The sequence below is a fragment of the Triturus cristatus genome, chromosome 11 (assembly GCF_964204655.1).
Source record: "Triturus cristatus chromosome 11, aTriCri1.1, whole genome shotgun sequence".
In the NCBI taxonomy this organism is placed as follows: Eukaryota; Metazoa; Chordata; class Amphibia; order Caudata; family Salamandridae; genus Triturus; species Triturus cristatus.
Genome location: NC_140594.1, coordinates 1005353312 through 1005367542, shown reverse-complemented (window position 1 = coordinate 1005367542; position 14231 = coordinate 1005353312). Strand labels below are relative to the sequence as shown.

General features: G+C 43.0%; 1 protein-coding gene across 2 annotated transcripts in view; it reads right to left on the bottom strand.

Annotated features, from left to right (window-relative positions):
- GOLIM4 (golgi integral membrane protein 4) overlaps positions 1 to 14231 on the bottom strand; it is a 311354-nt gene that overhangs the window by 158079 nt on the left and 139044 nt on the right. For both annotated transcript variants that reach the window (XM_085635164.1, XM_085635165.1), the window contains exon 2: positions 10316 to 10390. In XM_085635164.1, coding sequence (XP_085491290.1) covers positions 10316 to 10390 — 75 coding nt within the window. The remainder of the gene's footprint in view (positions 1 to 10315; positions 10391 to 14231) is intronic.

Here is a 14231-nt window from a genome sequence, read left to right as displayed (position 1 = left end):
TTAGATGCGAGGGGGAAACCATCCCAATAAACAGTGTTCCGGAGTACGGTGAACCGCCCTTTTAAGCACCCCCTCAACAATTTGTAGGATCTCGTCCCAGAATGTAGTTAGTATGGGACATTACCAGAGCATATGTAAGATGTGTACGCCTACCTCTCCACATCCAAGGCCTGCTGCATCAGCCACTTGAAAGTATCGGCGCACACGCCCCGGGGTCAAGTATGACCTATGGAGGACATAATAAGTTTGAAGCTCAAATTCCTAGAGACCGTGGGCATTCTTTCTAGGATTTCGTCCCAGTCCTTAATAGGAATAGGAATTCCCAAAGCGTCCTCCCATCGGGTTTGTAACTTCTCAAGTGGCTGTTGCTGGTCTGCTCACAATGCTCTGTATAGACAAGAAACTGTCTTAACAGTGCCTGCTGAAAGTACTATATATTGGCAAGTCTGTGAGGTTGGAGGTTCAGTAGTACCCATGTGCCAATGTGTGCATAGTGCTGCAGTGAGTCCCCTGTGCATTAGAAAGCGCCCCTAGGGTAAATCAAATTCTGTGTGGAAGTTCTCAAATGGGAGTAACTCTAAATAGATCCCACACTTTCTTTGCTCCCTGGGTAAGCCTGGGCAGGGTTCGAAATCCGCGAAGTGACAAAAAAAACTCTGCCAAGCTACGCGGAGTTCAGCGAGTGGCAGAGTGGATTACATCATGCAGTTCACAGTGACTTTTAGTGCTGGGTGTCTGTTCCGCGCTGTAAAATCAGCGTGAACGGCATCTCGCACAGTGCAAGAGGGCGCTGCTTCTTTCTGCAGCTCGAGTCGAAGTTCGACTCTAACAGCAATCTCCTCAAAGCGTACGGAAGTTTTCTTAAGATGAGCGGTAGCAACCATCTGCAAAATCTCGCAGGGAAGTGGTCTTGCGTTTGATTTTCCTCACTCGCGCGTGCCTGCCAACTTGCCGCTGGTGAGCGTGGAAAAAACTCTGCTCCTCAAAGCGAAGTTTTCGGAACGCCAAAATCTCCGTGGAGAATGAAAAACTCCAATGGAGCGGAGTTCAACACCCAGGCCTATCCAGAGGTCAAGGTCCAGACAGTTTCCTCCATGTGGCAATGTTTTTAATACATCTATGGGTAAATCAGGGGAATAGAAGGTTTAGAAGCGGATCTTCTGTAGGCTCCTAATCAACCATTGAACCATCACTCTAAGTTTCAATGAGTCTCTGAGAGGCGATCTTCGCATTCGGAGAAACACGCAGAGAAGGTTAAGTAGTGGTGGCACAAAGGGCCTTGGGATCTGATCCGGACTTCGTCTGTGTGCTAGTGCCTGGATCAACCATTGCAGCTAGGCTGCAATAAGATGTCTCAAAGTCAGGGACCGCTAACCTCCCCCCCTCCCCCCCTCCCTGGATGGTGGCGTGCACTGCATTGTTGCTAGTGCTACTAGTCTATGCCCTGTTCCTCAGATAAATCCAATAAGTAAGTCCAGCTCCCTGAAAAATACTCTCAGGATCCATATAGGAAGTGTACTAAAAAAAAGTATAGGAGCCTGGGTAGGGCCACCATTTTCAGGAGGGCTATCGTGCCCAACACCGAAAGCGGCAGTGTCTTCCAGAAATCAACGGACGCTCTCAGTGCCCTAATTGCTTGCCTGATATTTCAATCCATCAGATCAGCACAGTCCTGATAAATCTGGTCTCCAAGGTAGCTCAAGCATCGGGGTTCCCACTGGAGGTGGGCCGGAAGGTGCCCCGCTCTTTACTGTGGCCTCCGCTGACTTCTGAAACAGACGTAGCGCAGTCACAAGGGGCTTTGCTCCAGCTGGCCGCCATCTTAAAGGGGATTAGCCCTCTACCAAATTTGTCTGTTAAAAGGGAGGCCTAGAAACGTCGCCTCACGCGTGTTGCTAGGCAGCCTCCCTTGCGCTAAGAGCAGGCTAGCCTCGAACGTGCTAGCACGAAGCCGCCACGTTGTTGCCCAGCCACAGTCCTTTGTTTCACATCCAGGTGACACACTAGCTTGCACGTTGCCTGGAAACTACTTCAGTTGCAGTTTTAAATGTCACGGCCAGCAGCAAGGAGCGGTAGGCTGCATTTTCGTAAATTGGGATACTATATTGCAGAGTCAGACTCTGAGCAGTACCAGGGCTCCCCCTACTGGTAAAGCGCCATTTACAGTCAGATTCACTATCAATTGCCTGAATTCACTTGAAACGATCGCAGCTTAAGATGACAGAGCCAAGTCTTCTCTTTATTTTTAAAATAACCAATGACAGCTTTGAGTTTCACTTGGCTGTAGTTGTGTGTTTGGGCAGATTTGCAAAGCTTTTAAAATTGTTTTAGGATTATGGAGGGTTCTAATGCTCACGCCCATCAAGTAGTGGATTTCATGGGAGAATCCATAACAAATATCTAGAGGAGGAACTTGGGTCCTCTGAAAGAGAGGCAGTAGAAGCCACACTGGCTAAGAGGAAGAGGGATGCCCTGCCTGAGGAACATTATTTTTCCTTCTCAGATGGGGGACACCCCTTCTACCTCTGAGCACCGTGGTGAAGGAAAGGTTTCCCACAAGATGAAACCTACCGTGAAGGCATTAAGCCACGCCTAGGGTGCAGGTAGCCTTTGTACTACGATAGAGTATGGCACTCCTACCAGCACAAGAGGAAGGGGCCATCTTGACGGGGCACAGAGAAAAGTTGCCCTTAGCGGCATATTTGATAAGAGTGACCTTCATGGCACAACAGAGCTATGAGACAATTTGAATTCTACTGAAGATAACTCAGATTATGACACCATGGAATGGGATGAATACATTTTTGACTCACAAGACACCTGGAAGTGTTTCGTAGCCTTGACGAGGACATGGAGCAGGCCTCTGGTGCCAATGAGGTTAAAGCCTCCTTTGAGGGTGAGATGTTGAACCCTACAATGATTAAGCGTCTGCATAGTGTGGAATGGTGCCCAATGGACCACGATGCCAAATAGTTAAGCCAATGGGTAAGGAAGTTGGTAGATCCGCAATTTGATTTGGATGGAGTACCCGAGACCCTCTATGGGGGATACAATTTGTAACACCCCTAACTTGGACCCAGAGCTGATCACTGTTTTGTTCAAATTTGGAAAAGACCCAATTGAAAAATGCCTTAAACAGTGTTAAGACAAGGTCATTGACGTTCCTGGGTTCGCTTACCCATATCCTAGATATGGCCGAGGAGGCCAGAGGGAAGAGCGCGGAGTTAATTTGGAAATGATGAGAGGTTGGGCACAATGTGACATCTGCATGCTAGGTAATACCAATGCCAGCTCAATAACGGAGAGGCAAAAATCATGCAAATGAATCCTTAAATGTCCGATCTGGCCACTAGGGAGGACATGGGAGATTCCAAGGGACTTCTCTTTGGAGAAAGCTTTATAAAGTAATTGTAAAAATACATATCTACTGCCTTCAGTAAGGCTCAGTCCAGTATGCAAAGAGTCTTCGGCTCCAGGGCTGTTTTTGGACGTGCTGACAGGAGGTGACTGGCCATCAGCCATAGTGCCTTCAGGACCCAATATTACACACCGGAGCCAAAATATTATGGCAGCTATAGCAGAGGGTACTGCCAATATTCAAACTTCTACCACCAGAGAGGGAGAAACTATGCGAAAAGATCTACATCTTCAGGCTCCAATCACAAGGTATGAAGTGTTCATTCTTCCCAGCTAAGGGATGGCGGAGATTCTTCATGCACAATTGGGAAAAAAATAACAGGAGACTCTTTAGTTTGTAGCCTCGCATAGCTTCTAAATCCAGAGTTTTGAGATTGCCCAGTACAAGTCAGACAACACAAAGAGTTAACCTTAGATGCAAAAAAGATGTTACACAGATTCAGAGGTGACCCAAATGTTGGAGAAAGGGGCATCAATTTGGGTTTCAGATCAAGAGGTTTTGTGAGTACAGTGTTCCTTGCAAAGAAAAAGGACAAATGTCTCATCATAAATTTAAGAGAGATGAAAAAATTCTTGATCTAGAGGCATTTGCAAGATGGAGGGGATCCATCTGTTGAGACATTTTACAATCCGGAAATTGGTTAGTGAAATTATACCTTAAGGACACATTACGAAACCTATGGACGGGAACCATCAGAAGTACATGCATTTCAGCTGGAGAGGTGTCCTTTATCAATTCCTTTGCCTCTCCTTCTGGCTTTCCTAAGCTCTGCGGTGTTTCACCAAGGTGCTGCGTCCTGTAGTGGCATTTCTCAGAGAGGGGTGTAGATAATTTACTTGTCTGACATTTTGATAATGTCCCAGGGCAGGCTAGAACTTCAAGAACATTTGGCTTGAATGAGTGAGCCGCTAGAGAGCCTAGGCTTCAGAGTGAATACAGAAAAGTCTGCCATGGTTCCAACTTAGAGTCTGGAATTTTTGGGTTTTCAGGTATTTGTTTTATCTCAGTTGATTCTACCTTTGAAGAAGGTGACAAAAATAAAGGTGGTGACGGCAGTATTGCTGACAGATGTCTCCTTAAAAGATCTTGCAAGAGTTTTGGGGCTTCTCGCATCCTCCACTCAGGCTACTTCCCCCGCCTTTACACCACAGGGGCCTCCAGAGGTTGAAGGCTTGGGGACTAAGGAAAGGTTTATGGTAGGGACTCTCCATTCCCATTTCAGTGGACACAAGCGATGACCTAGACAATTGGTCGAATAATCTCAAGGCTTGGAACGGCAAGGCAATTTTCGGGAATGTGCCCGAACTAACCTTAGAATCAGATGCTAGAAATTTGGGCTGGGGGGCACGTTTGACCGATTTACAAACAGGTGGAAGATGGTCCAGGGAGGAACAGGAACTCCATATAAATTGCTTAGGGATTTTAGCAGGTTTAAATGCCTTGAAAAGCTTCAGGGAGTTATTGCCAAACTCAGTCACTTTGATTCGGCTAGTTTGGGTGGTGTGAGGTCGAAAGCTCTGACGGAACTAGCAAGACAAATTGTTTTTTTTTGTTGGGAATCACAAGATTTTGTTGAGACCGGAACTTATTACAGGCCAGCTTAACGTAACAGCAGATTGAAATTTCAGATAGTTCTGGGATTCCAGAGATTGGAAGTTAAATCCAGTTGTATTTGTTCTCATTCAGAAGTTATGGGGCAGAATTCAGGTAGATCTGTTTGCAAGGAGACTGACCTTCCAGGTTTTACAGTACTTCAGTTGGAGGCCAGATCCATAGTCAGCAGCAGTGGATGCGTTCCTGGAAGATTGGGGAAGGGAGGAAGGGAGGGAGGAAGGGAGGGAGTTATGCCTTTTCCCCTGTCCATGATTCAGAGGGTTTTGAGGAAGTGGAGGTTGGAAGCATGCAACATTATTCTGGGGACTAATTTTGGAGGTCACAGGTTGGTTCCTTGGGGTGATGGCGATTCTCATGCATATAGAATCTTGATTTCATTCAAGACAATGGAGTTCTATGGTTTCTTTCAGAAAATGCTTTGTAAAATTTGTCACGTTTAAGGCACTACATGAATCTGGTCCAGACTACCTTAAATGCAGCTTCTTGTGGTACGTCCCATCCAGGTCATTACACTCATCCATGGCAAAAAACGCTGCAGTTCCTATGTTTATAAGATCAAACTGGGACAGCAGAAGTTTCAAGACCTGCACAGCTAAACTTCGGAATACTCTCCCTCCCAACCTAAAGAAAATTACAGGCTTTCTTCCTTTTAGAAAAGCCCTTAAAACTTGGCTTTTCAGTCAATAGGGCTTTTCTACTCTGCATATCATGCTAGACTCTTCTGTTACCTTCTTCGTTTCAACCCAAGAGTTAAAGTGCTCCAATGGGCATCTAGTAAAAACCTTGGCCACAGCATCTAGCAATGCAATTTGTCGATAAATGGCTCAGAATGACTGGTCACACTAGACACTTAAGAGTTAAGTCCTCAAGGGGCATCTTCACAGTCCCCAAGATGTGGCAGGATGACATTTCTGTTCTTAACTAAGCAAGTAAATGACTAGTTCGATCTGTAGGAAAGGCCCAGATTATCACTGATGGAACACAATAAGGAGCTCTGGAGGGGTAACAACTGAAATGTTACCATTTACAAGTTGACAATAGTCCAGCAAAAGTAAGTTTCTTCTTTAGTCAGGGTGCTTGAACTTCTACAAATAGCACATCCTAAAGTAGATTTGGGGGAAAATGTACTGGTCTGTATGGTAATAGAAACACAGAACCCTTACAGTCAACACAAAACACACTTACACATTTAGTTTTGCAGTCCAATTGTGAACATCTAGGAGACCTAATTCAAGATTCAGAGGAAAGGGGCCAGTGCTCAATGCTGGTGTAACATGGATGCCTTCAAAGGGAGTCGTATAGACCTGGGAATGAATCGTTGAGATTGGCCAACAGTGATTTTGGTTAATGCAGAGTGAGCAGTAGGGGTAGAGGAAGCCATCAGGAGCCTAGGAGTGTTCATCAGCTCTGGACTGTGAGAGCTGGACTGATATAGAGTCCAAGTAAATGTTTAACATTTTTAAACCCCACTCTACAACACATGATGCAGTGAAGTGAACCCCAGCAAGGTTTGAGGTCACCGATCTGCCCGCTAGTTCTCTGGGTTGTTGCATGAAGTGTGTCATTGAGACAGGAGCATTGTTGTTTCACAGGTGGAACAACCCAGCAGAGGTTGAGGACGGTAGCATAAAGGCAATATGGTTGTCACCTTGGAGGCAGGTGGCACTGCTCCCGCAGCTGTTCTGATGGTGCCCCAGGGAGTTATCAGGTTTGTTGGGGAGAGGAGCGCTTCATTGGTGAGAATCAGTGGAGTAACACAGGTACAGCCTATGTGATCCTGTGACATATGGAAAGGGATGGAACGTTTCTCAGAAGATTCAGCTCTTACCTCTTCACCATGTGAGGAGTAAAAATAAAGGTGTATTTCACAAAGTCTCATGACTGGTAGCAGGTGCAATAAGGTTAACAGTTTTCACAGTATTCTACCTGAAGCTTTGCAAATATAGTGGGCGATTTTTCTGATTTTGGCCCAGTTCAGCTGCCCTTTTTGTGTGAGATGAGACTGACAACGCACAGAAGAAAGGAATTGTTACCAAATTACGAAGATATCACTTAGCCCTTACAAAAACCAAGTTTGTGTGGTGGTAGTGGTGTTGCAGAATTTTTCCCTCCCAGCACAAGTGCTCCCCAATAGCTGGGCCTGCAGGGCCATCTCACAACCCAAACATACAGTTTGAGGTGATGTAAATAATAGAGAAAACCTTGCTATGGATGGGCAAAAATATGAACAAGGTCAACAAGACTTTGTTAAAGTTAGAATCTATAGTTATCAATATGGAGGGTGGAAGCTGGCAGCAACAGGTAAGTGGTATGGGTCTTACTTCAGAGATGAAGGTGGAGAGAGGTGTGAATGCTCAGCTGATAAGACACAAACAAGGCATGTGTCAAGTCATGTTGAGCAAATAGACAACCACAGAGCGCATATCTCAGGCTTATGGACATTTCATCTGCCATGAAAGAACTGGATCTCAAGGGTGTTCTAGGTAGGGTCGCTGCAGGTGCTGTACAGGTTCACAATGGGCAGCGTTCACTTGAAAATAGTGGGTAGTCCTTGTATTATGTCCAGCTTGGGGCTATTCATCCTACTGTTACTGTTCAGCTTGATAGTATATTGATGCAGGAGCAGGTTTAGAGAGAAGCCCAGAAAAAAACATGCATGTGCAATGACTCTCAGATCTTAATTTGACCAGATGAGAGTACATGACAGATATATGGCAAAAAGAACTTCAAACATTAACAAAGACTTCCAAGGGGTTGGAGGGAAGATCTGGAATTTGTTCTGCAATAAACTGACATTGGAGCAGGTAAAAGGTTTCATGGGAGATCAAGGGGTGTTCGATGGGAATTCAGAGACAGCAAGTGGGTAGTTGTGCATGTTAAGAGTTGGATTTCCTTTTATCGGTATGAATCTTCTCAACTCAGGGCTGCTGACTGCTCTAAGTTCTGAATAGTTTTAGTTTGCAGATGGGATCTAAGGTCCCTGGCTAAAAAGACTAACTGAGAAGGACATTTAGGTTTGACATTTATACCTTCATAAACTGAGCTATTGTTATATTGTGAGCGGTATTTTGTGCGCTCGGGGTTTAACCCACAAGCTGATCTTTGTATCTATTAACAAAATCACAGCCAAGTCCAAGTGGTCTTCTGAGAGTTCTTAGGTGTAATGCACAATTCAGATTCTTCAAGAACTTAGTGACACTCCAGCAGCACTAACATGTTTTAAAGAAACCCTTAAATCAAATTCTTAAAAAGCATCAGATCCCATTAGCAAAATGATAACTGTGTTCTCTTTTGACTCTGTGAAACATCACCACAGCATCATTAGATGTTAAAAAGGAACATGTGTTGGATAATGGGTTGCATTTTCCTGTCACCAGATCTGGCTAGGTGCTTATTTTCTTCTGCACAATGGAAGGTTCTCAAAACATTTACAAATGTTCCGATCATGAACTTGTGCACTGACATCCGTATGACGGGTGAGAAAAGCAGATGCCACATCCCTCAAGGATGAACATGTCAGGACAGCAACCTAGTGTTCCTCCACTGCATCATGAGGATTTTCCTCTCCTCTAATTTCCTAGAGCAGCAAACAGGGGGCTTCCAACATCAAGGCATCACCCCAAGAGATATCCTATTCAGGCAGTGCTGTGTGGTAGTCAGTTCCTAATTATTGGGGAACCACACAAGACATGAACTCTTAAGGATAGGAACAACTTCTGTAGGTTTTACAAAAGTGGGTCCACTACTCGGGCAACACCTCCACGTCTGCACTTTAGCAAAATGTGGAGGACAACACCCTTCAACAATCTACAGTAGCAAGAGATTTGGGTAGTTAGGTGTCCAGGAAACGGGGATGCGCACAACATTTTAAATGGCAGCAATAACAAGTAACTAATCAGTGTCTAAGAGTAGCGCAGTATTCTCACAGCAGAGAAGGACTGCAGATTAACATCACTCCATCCCATTATTATAGCCTTTGCCCAAGGCTATACAGGTTAATAAAGGCCATGAACCAGAGTTGTAGTTGGGGAGAGGGCCTTTAACAACCGGTACAATCCGAGGCAGAAGGACTATTGGAACATTCCAGCCACTAAGGGTAAAATGTTCTAAATTAAAACAGGAGGAAACATGAAGATAAACATTGGAATGTTGGAGCGCCGGGCTTATACCAGCCATTATAAGGCCAGAGCTACTCCGTTGGCTTCAAGGGAGCTCTCAACATTCCAATGTTCTAAACATTTTATACCAGGTCCATACAATTAAAGACACTGGGAGTAATAGTGTAGGCCCCAACCCAGTTTCTAACTTTACTGCTCTGTCTTCAATGGACTTGACATACTAGCTACAACAAAATGATATGTATTTCAACGAAATACCTATGTTTTGAGGCTGAAGAGGGCACACAGGTTTATAGGGGAGTCATGAGATCACAAAGGGAAAGAGGCGACACGTTGACATACAATGCTTTTCCTGTACATTAAAATGTTGCATGGATATATTTTCCATAAGCTATTATGTCAATTCCCGGGTCTTGAAGACTACAATTGCATGACGCATATGCAGGTTCTTTTGCTGGCTTCTAACCTCCAGCTAGGTTAGAGCCGACATAAGAACCTGCGTTAAGCATAAAGGGACATAATCTAGTGTATGAGGGACCATTGTACTACAGTATGAATGGAGCAGGTGAACCCCTCGATGATAAGACTACAATACAAGAACAAATAAGGCTACTATACCCAGGCATACAAGGCCACCGCTACATATGAGGATTGCTCCAAGCATAGGAGTATGTTTTGGCATAGCAGGATATAGATGTGTATGGTTAGATTTCAGTGGAAACATTGAGCTACATCTGACACTAAGAGACTATACCAGTATATTATGAGGCTACAGTGTGTATACACTTCCACATGCACACTAATTAAGCAACCACAACTAAGATCATTACCAAACAAATGGAATTGACTGTAAAACCTTTGTTAAAGTAGAATTAGGATTGTGTTAGAAAGATACTGAAAAAGTTCAATCTTGTGCCACAACAGCAGTGAACGGAAGGGGAGACGAGAAGGATGCGTAGCTATCTTAATTTCCCAAACTCAGGGGGTTTGGGAGGCGTTTGCTGATAAACCTAAATAAACAGTTCTTCTTTAACAGGTTTTTGTGTGAGTACAGATTTTATCAGCGGGTGTACAGGCATCTGCATTCCCAACTCCAGTTAGCAACAGATTGTTTAACATGCTTTCTTTGCAAATGTGCACTGTAGGATGTAGGGTTCGATGTTACCTTCTTTTGCTTTCTTATGTTCCAGTCTTTCCTTCTGGAGAGATTTTTCTAGCCGTGACCGGTGTTCATAGACAACTGAAATAAAATGAATATATTTAAATACAATACAAAGAATAAAAAAAAAAAAAAAAAAAAAAACATACCATTCAGTAAGATTTCAAGAGCACCATTTTCAACAAAAATAAGATTTATCACTAAAGGATTTGCATAAGGTTTCACGCACTTAAAGTGATGAGCTATAAATTACACTAGCCAATGGTTTGTCAGTACTGCACTAAAACCAACACAGGAGATCATACAGGATTACCATAATACACTGGATCAAGAAAATTCAGATCAGTTTGCCTTTTTGTCACAAGGCTTGCGAGAATCATGTTCTCCTGTTCATAGGACATTACCTAGTGATCGAAAAAAACATTTGCACAGTTGTTTCAGGACCTTACATACAATTGCAAAGAAATGGATAACCAAGTCAAACCCTTTGAACATATTAACTCTCCAAAAGGTAGCAAGGTCGAGCAGTCAAGGCTTACTCCTGGAAGAGGCATTAAGTTTGTAAGTCAAACTGTTGGCACAATATAAATACACCAAGAAGAGAACCTAATAAACACACGCGTCGACAAAGCGGCTGATTCAGAGTAGCCCAGTAAACACCTGGTAGCAGAAGCAAGATTACAAGTGTCCCAAAGTTCTAGGTATACATTCACCTGCAAAAAGCAGGTGGAAATCAGGCCAGAATTGGGCAAAAATGTGTTTAGAATGGTGCGGTACACCTCTTTTCCCAAGTTATTCCTTATTGCAGAAATTATATTTCAGTATTACCCAGTAAGGGCACAGAGGTACCACTGTGGGGGTAATATAGAGATTATAGTGCTTATCAAGCGTCGCTAGTAAGTGGCACCTGTGAAAGAACTGGTACTTTTAAAACCAACTATTTTTTCATTTATTTGTAGGAAAAGTATGCAGATAAAATACAGCACTGCGCAATAACAAAATATGGGCACCTTATAGATCAAGCTATCCCTCCATTATTATAGTACTCTACAATCTGCTGAAATAGAGGATTTCTGGTTTGCAACAAGAACTGGTCACAAAGCTAAAGTTTAGTTTATGTGATCAATCTGGACCTGGTAGCCAGTGACAATATGAGAGGTGGCGGGGGTGGGAGGTTTCCTGGACAACAATCAAGGGTAGATCCTGCCCAGCCACAACTGACCTTGTAGCCCAGGGATGCCCAGAAGAGAAGGACCAGGGATGGGAATGGACTTGAGCTACTTCGGTACTTCCATGTGGCAGTACTTACATTTAGGGAAACTTTTCACAATAATGCCAGATTGCCATCTAATTTTTTGTGTAAGGTTAGCTCATGGATTCCCTGGATTCCACCAGGTAATGGAGAGCACTGGGATTCATGGTAAGGGTCCTACAACATCTTTACACCTGGATGCATACATAACTGTAAGCAGGTGGTTCAAAGAGATCCCAAATCAGTATAATCAGCCTGATTCAATGGGACATAAGGTTATAGAAAGTAAGAAAAACACTTACGATTTGTCATGTTTGCGTATATGTGGCAAATGTAAAGTTTGGAGTATTTTCCTAAACAAAGTTCAAATTTTAAATGTTATGACACTTTAATGCATGCTTTCTCAGCCTGCTACAGAACAGTGGACTTCTAAGCATCACATTTATTTTTAAGATGCGAGGAATTCATGGTGTTCAATCATTCTTCTACCCAACTTAAGCAACAATCCGCCAATTCAAAGTTAGGGCACACCACAAAGATTCATAAAACCGAATCAAGACTATGGTCATCTTTGGAAACATCTGGAAATTCATACCCTGGGCTACCGAAAGGTGCAGCAATGTGTGCTATACAAATGCTAACAATAACCTTTATTAAGACTGGTGAAGGGTCCTTTGCCTGCAAAAAGTTTGCCTTTTTATATTAGTGCCAGAACTTCAACAGGTGGCTACACCTGCCATTTAATATCGCTAACTTCACATATTTTGTCAATCTTTTATTGCCTGTTGAGCCTCCCTGTTAAACCATGACCACCAAAATCTGTCACTCTATATTTTGTCAAATTGCTTTTCTCATAAACCTCTCATGCACCGAAGTAACATACTCAAATTGCTCTATGACAGCATAGAACTATATATACCGTCAGTGGAGCAATGTGAGAATGTTGTTGAACACCCATGTTCTAATGTCAACTTAAAGAAGTTTGTTAACTAACAAAAACAAAGCAAAATAAAGCAAAAAGAATTAGCAAACTCCAAATAACCAGCTTTTACTCAATCATCATGGACGCTCAATCAGCCTTTCTTACTTAAAAAAGCCTCCCCACCACCACCCACACTTGCAACCTACACACTTCCCACTTTTTAAAAAACAATTTTTTTTTTTTTTAACTGGAACATACTGAACAGCAAATTGAAACTCCAATAGATTAACCAACCAGCACACCTCATGGCATTAACCCGAGAGCACCATCTCGTGTCATCTGGCGTACCAATGCAATGTGGCCAGATTGAATGTTAGACTACACTATGCATTTGAAAAAACCTCCAATTACATGCCATAGCATCTTAAATTCTACATCGGCCTTAGACCTGGTGGGAAAGGTAAGGTTATTGAATAAAATGGAGGATTTGCGACTGGACCTCACTGTGTATTCAGTCATTTAAATGTTGTACCCTGGAAGCACCTACAAAGTGAGTGTAAGCTAAAAATCCAATGCTAAGAAGACAGTTCCCAAACACAGGTAGAGAAAACAGGGCTGCTTATTTGCCCTATTGCCTTTCGTGATTTAAGCAAATAATACCTACAAGAAGGTTCTGAAAGCGAAGCAAGACTTCTCGGCCATACAGTCTCCAGCTGCCAACATTACTGTACATTGAAGACTCGATTCTCACTGCACGCACACCAAAAAAGGGTACAAGCACAGACGCTAACCATAAATAAGTATTGTGGGACTAATGGTCTACAAATTAACTTCAATAAAACAAAGATAATGGTCTTAAGAAAATTCTGGTAGAATGGAAAGATTTTCACCAGGGATTAAAAGCTGGAGGAAGACAGCATTTTCCCTTATTTGGGCATCACTCCATCACATAAGATATGGACTGCAAATCAAAATGGTTGTTGGCGAACAAAAGAGCCAACGTGGTGAACTAGTCTGATACAACAGCTCTACAGTGTTTGACAAGAAATAGTTAGCCACCAAGAGATTCTATTTCAGGTTTCAAAAGTCCACACACATTTTGATCCCTCAGTTTGCCTTGTTGGCTACAATTATGGAGTTACTCAGTCTTCTATTTTCTGAATAACTCTTCCCAAGAATAGCCTTGCCAATTCCAACAGTTTCTGAGCAGTTACAGAAATACTCCACACTTTGTGAATAATTACTACCTACAAGTTCTAAAGAATAATGTGTGAAAACACTTGAACTGGTTTTGAATACATATGGATATAGTTTAACACTCACACCAAGCTACTCCTTGCACATTCAATTTATACTTGGCACACCCCATTGTTAGAACCATTCTCAACAATGTATGCTGTGGCCAAAATCAACAGGTGCACAACACTGTGTGACGTACATTGACATGGGTGGACTTTCCATTAAATCTCAAGTAAATCTCAGAATACATCTGAATGTGTATGGAACAGTTGGGACATCCTACCTACGAATATATTCAAAACCATAAAGCATTCAACAGTTGCTTGAAAAACATCATTTCTAATGCTGCATTGAAGCATATCGTATCCACTGTGCCACTGACAGTACGGTCGCTCAGACCACTATCACACCAGAGTGAAAAGAAATAATTCTCCAAGTCCTCATCACCAATGCTACATTCACAACAGTGTCTATTGCTACACAATAGATTATTTTCGACCTGGATATTT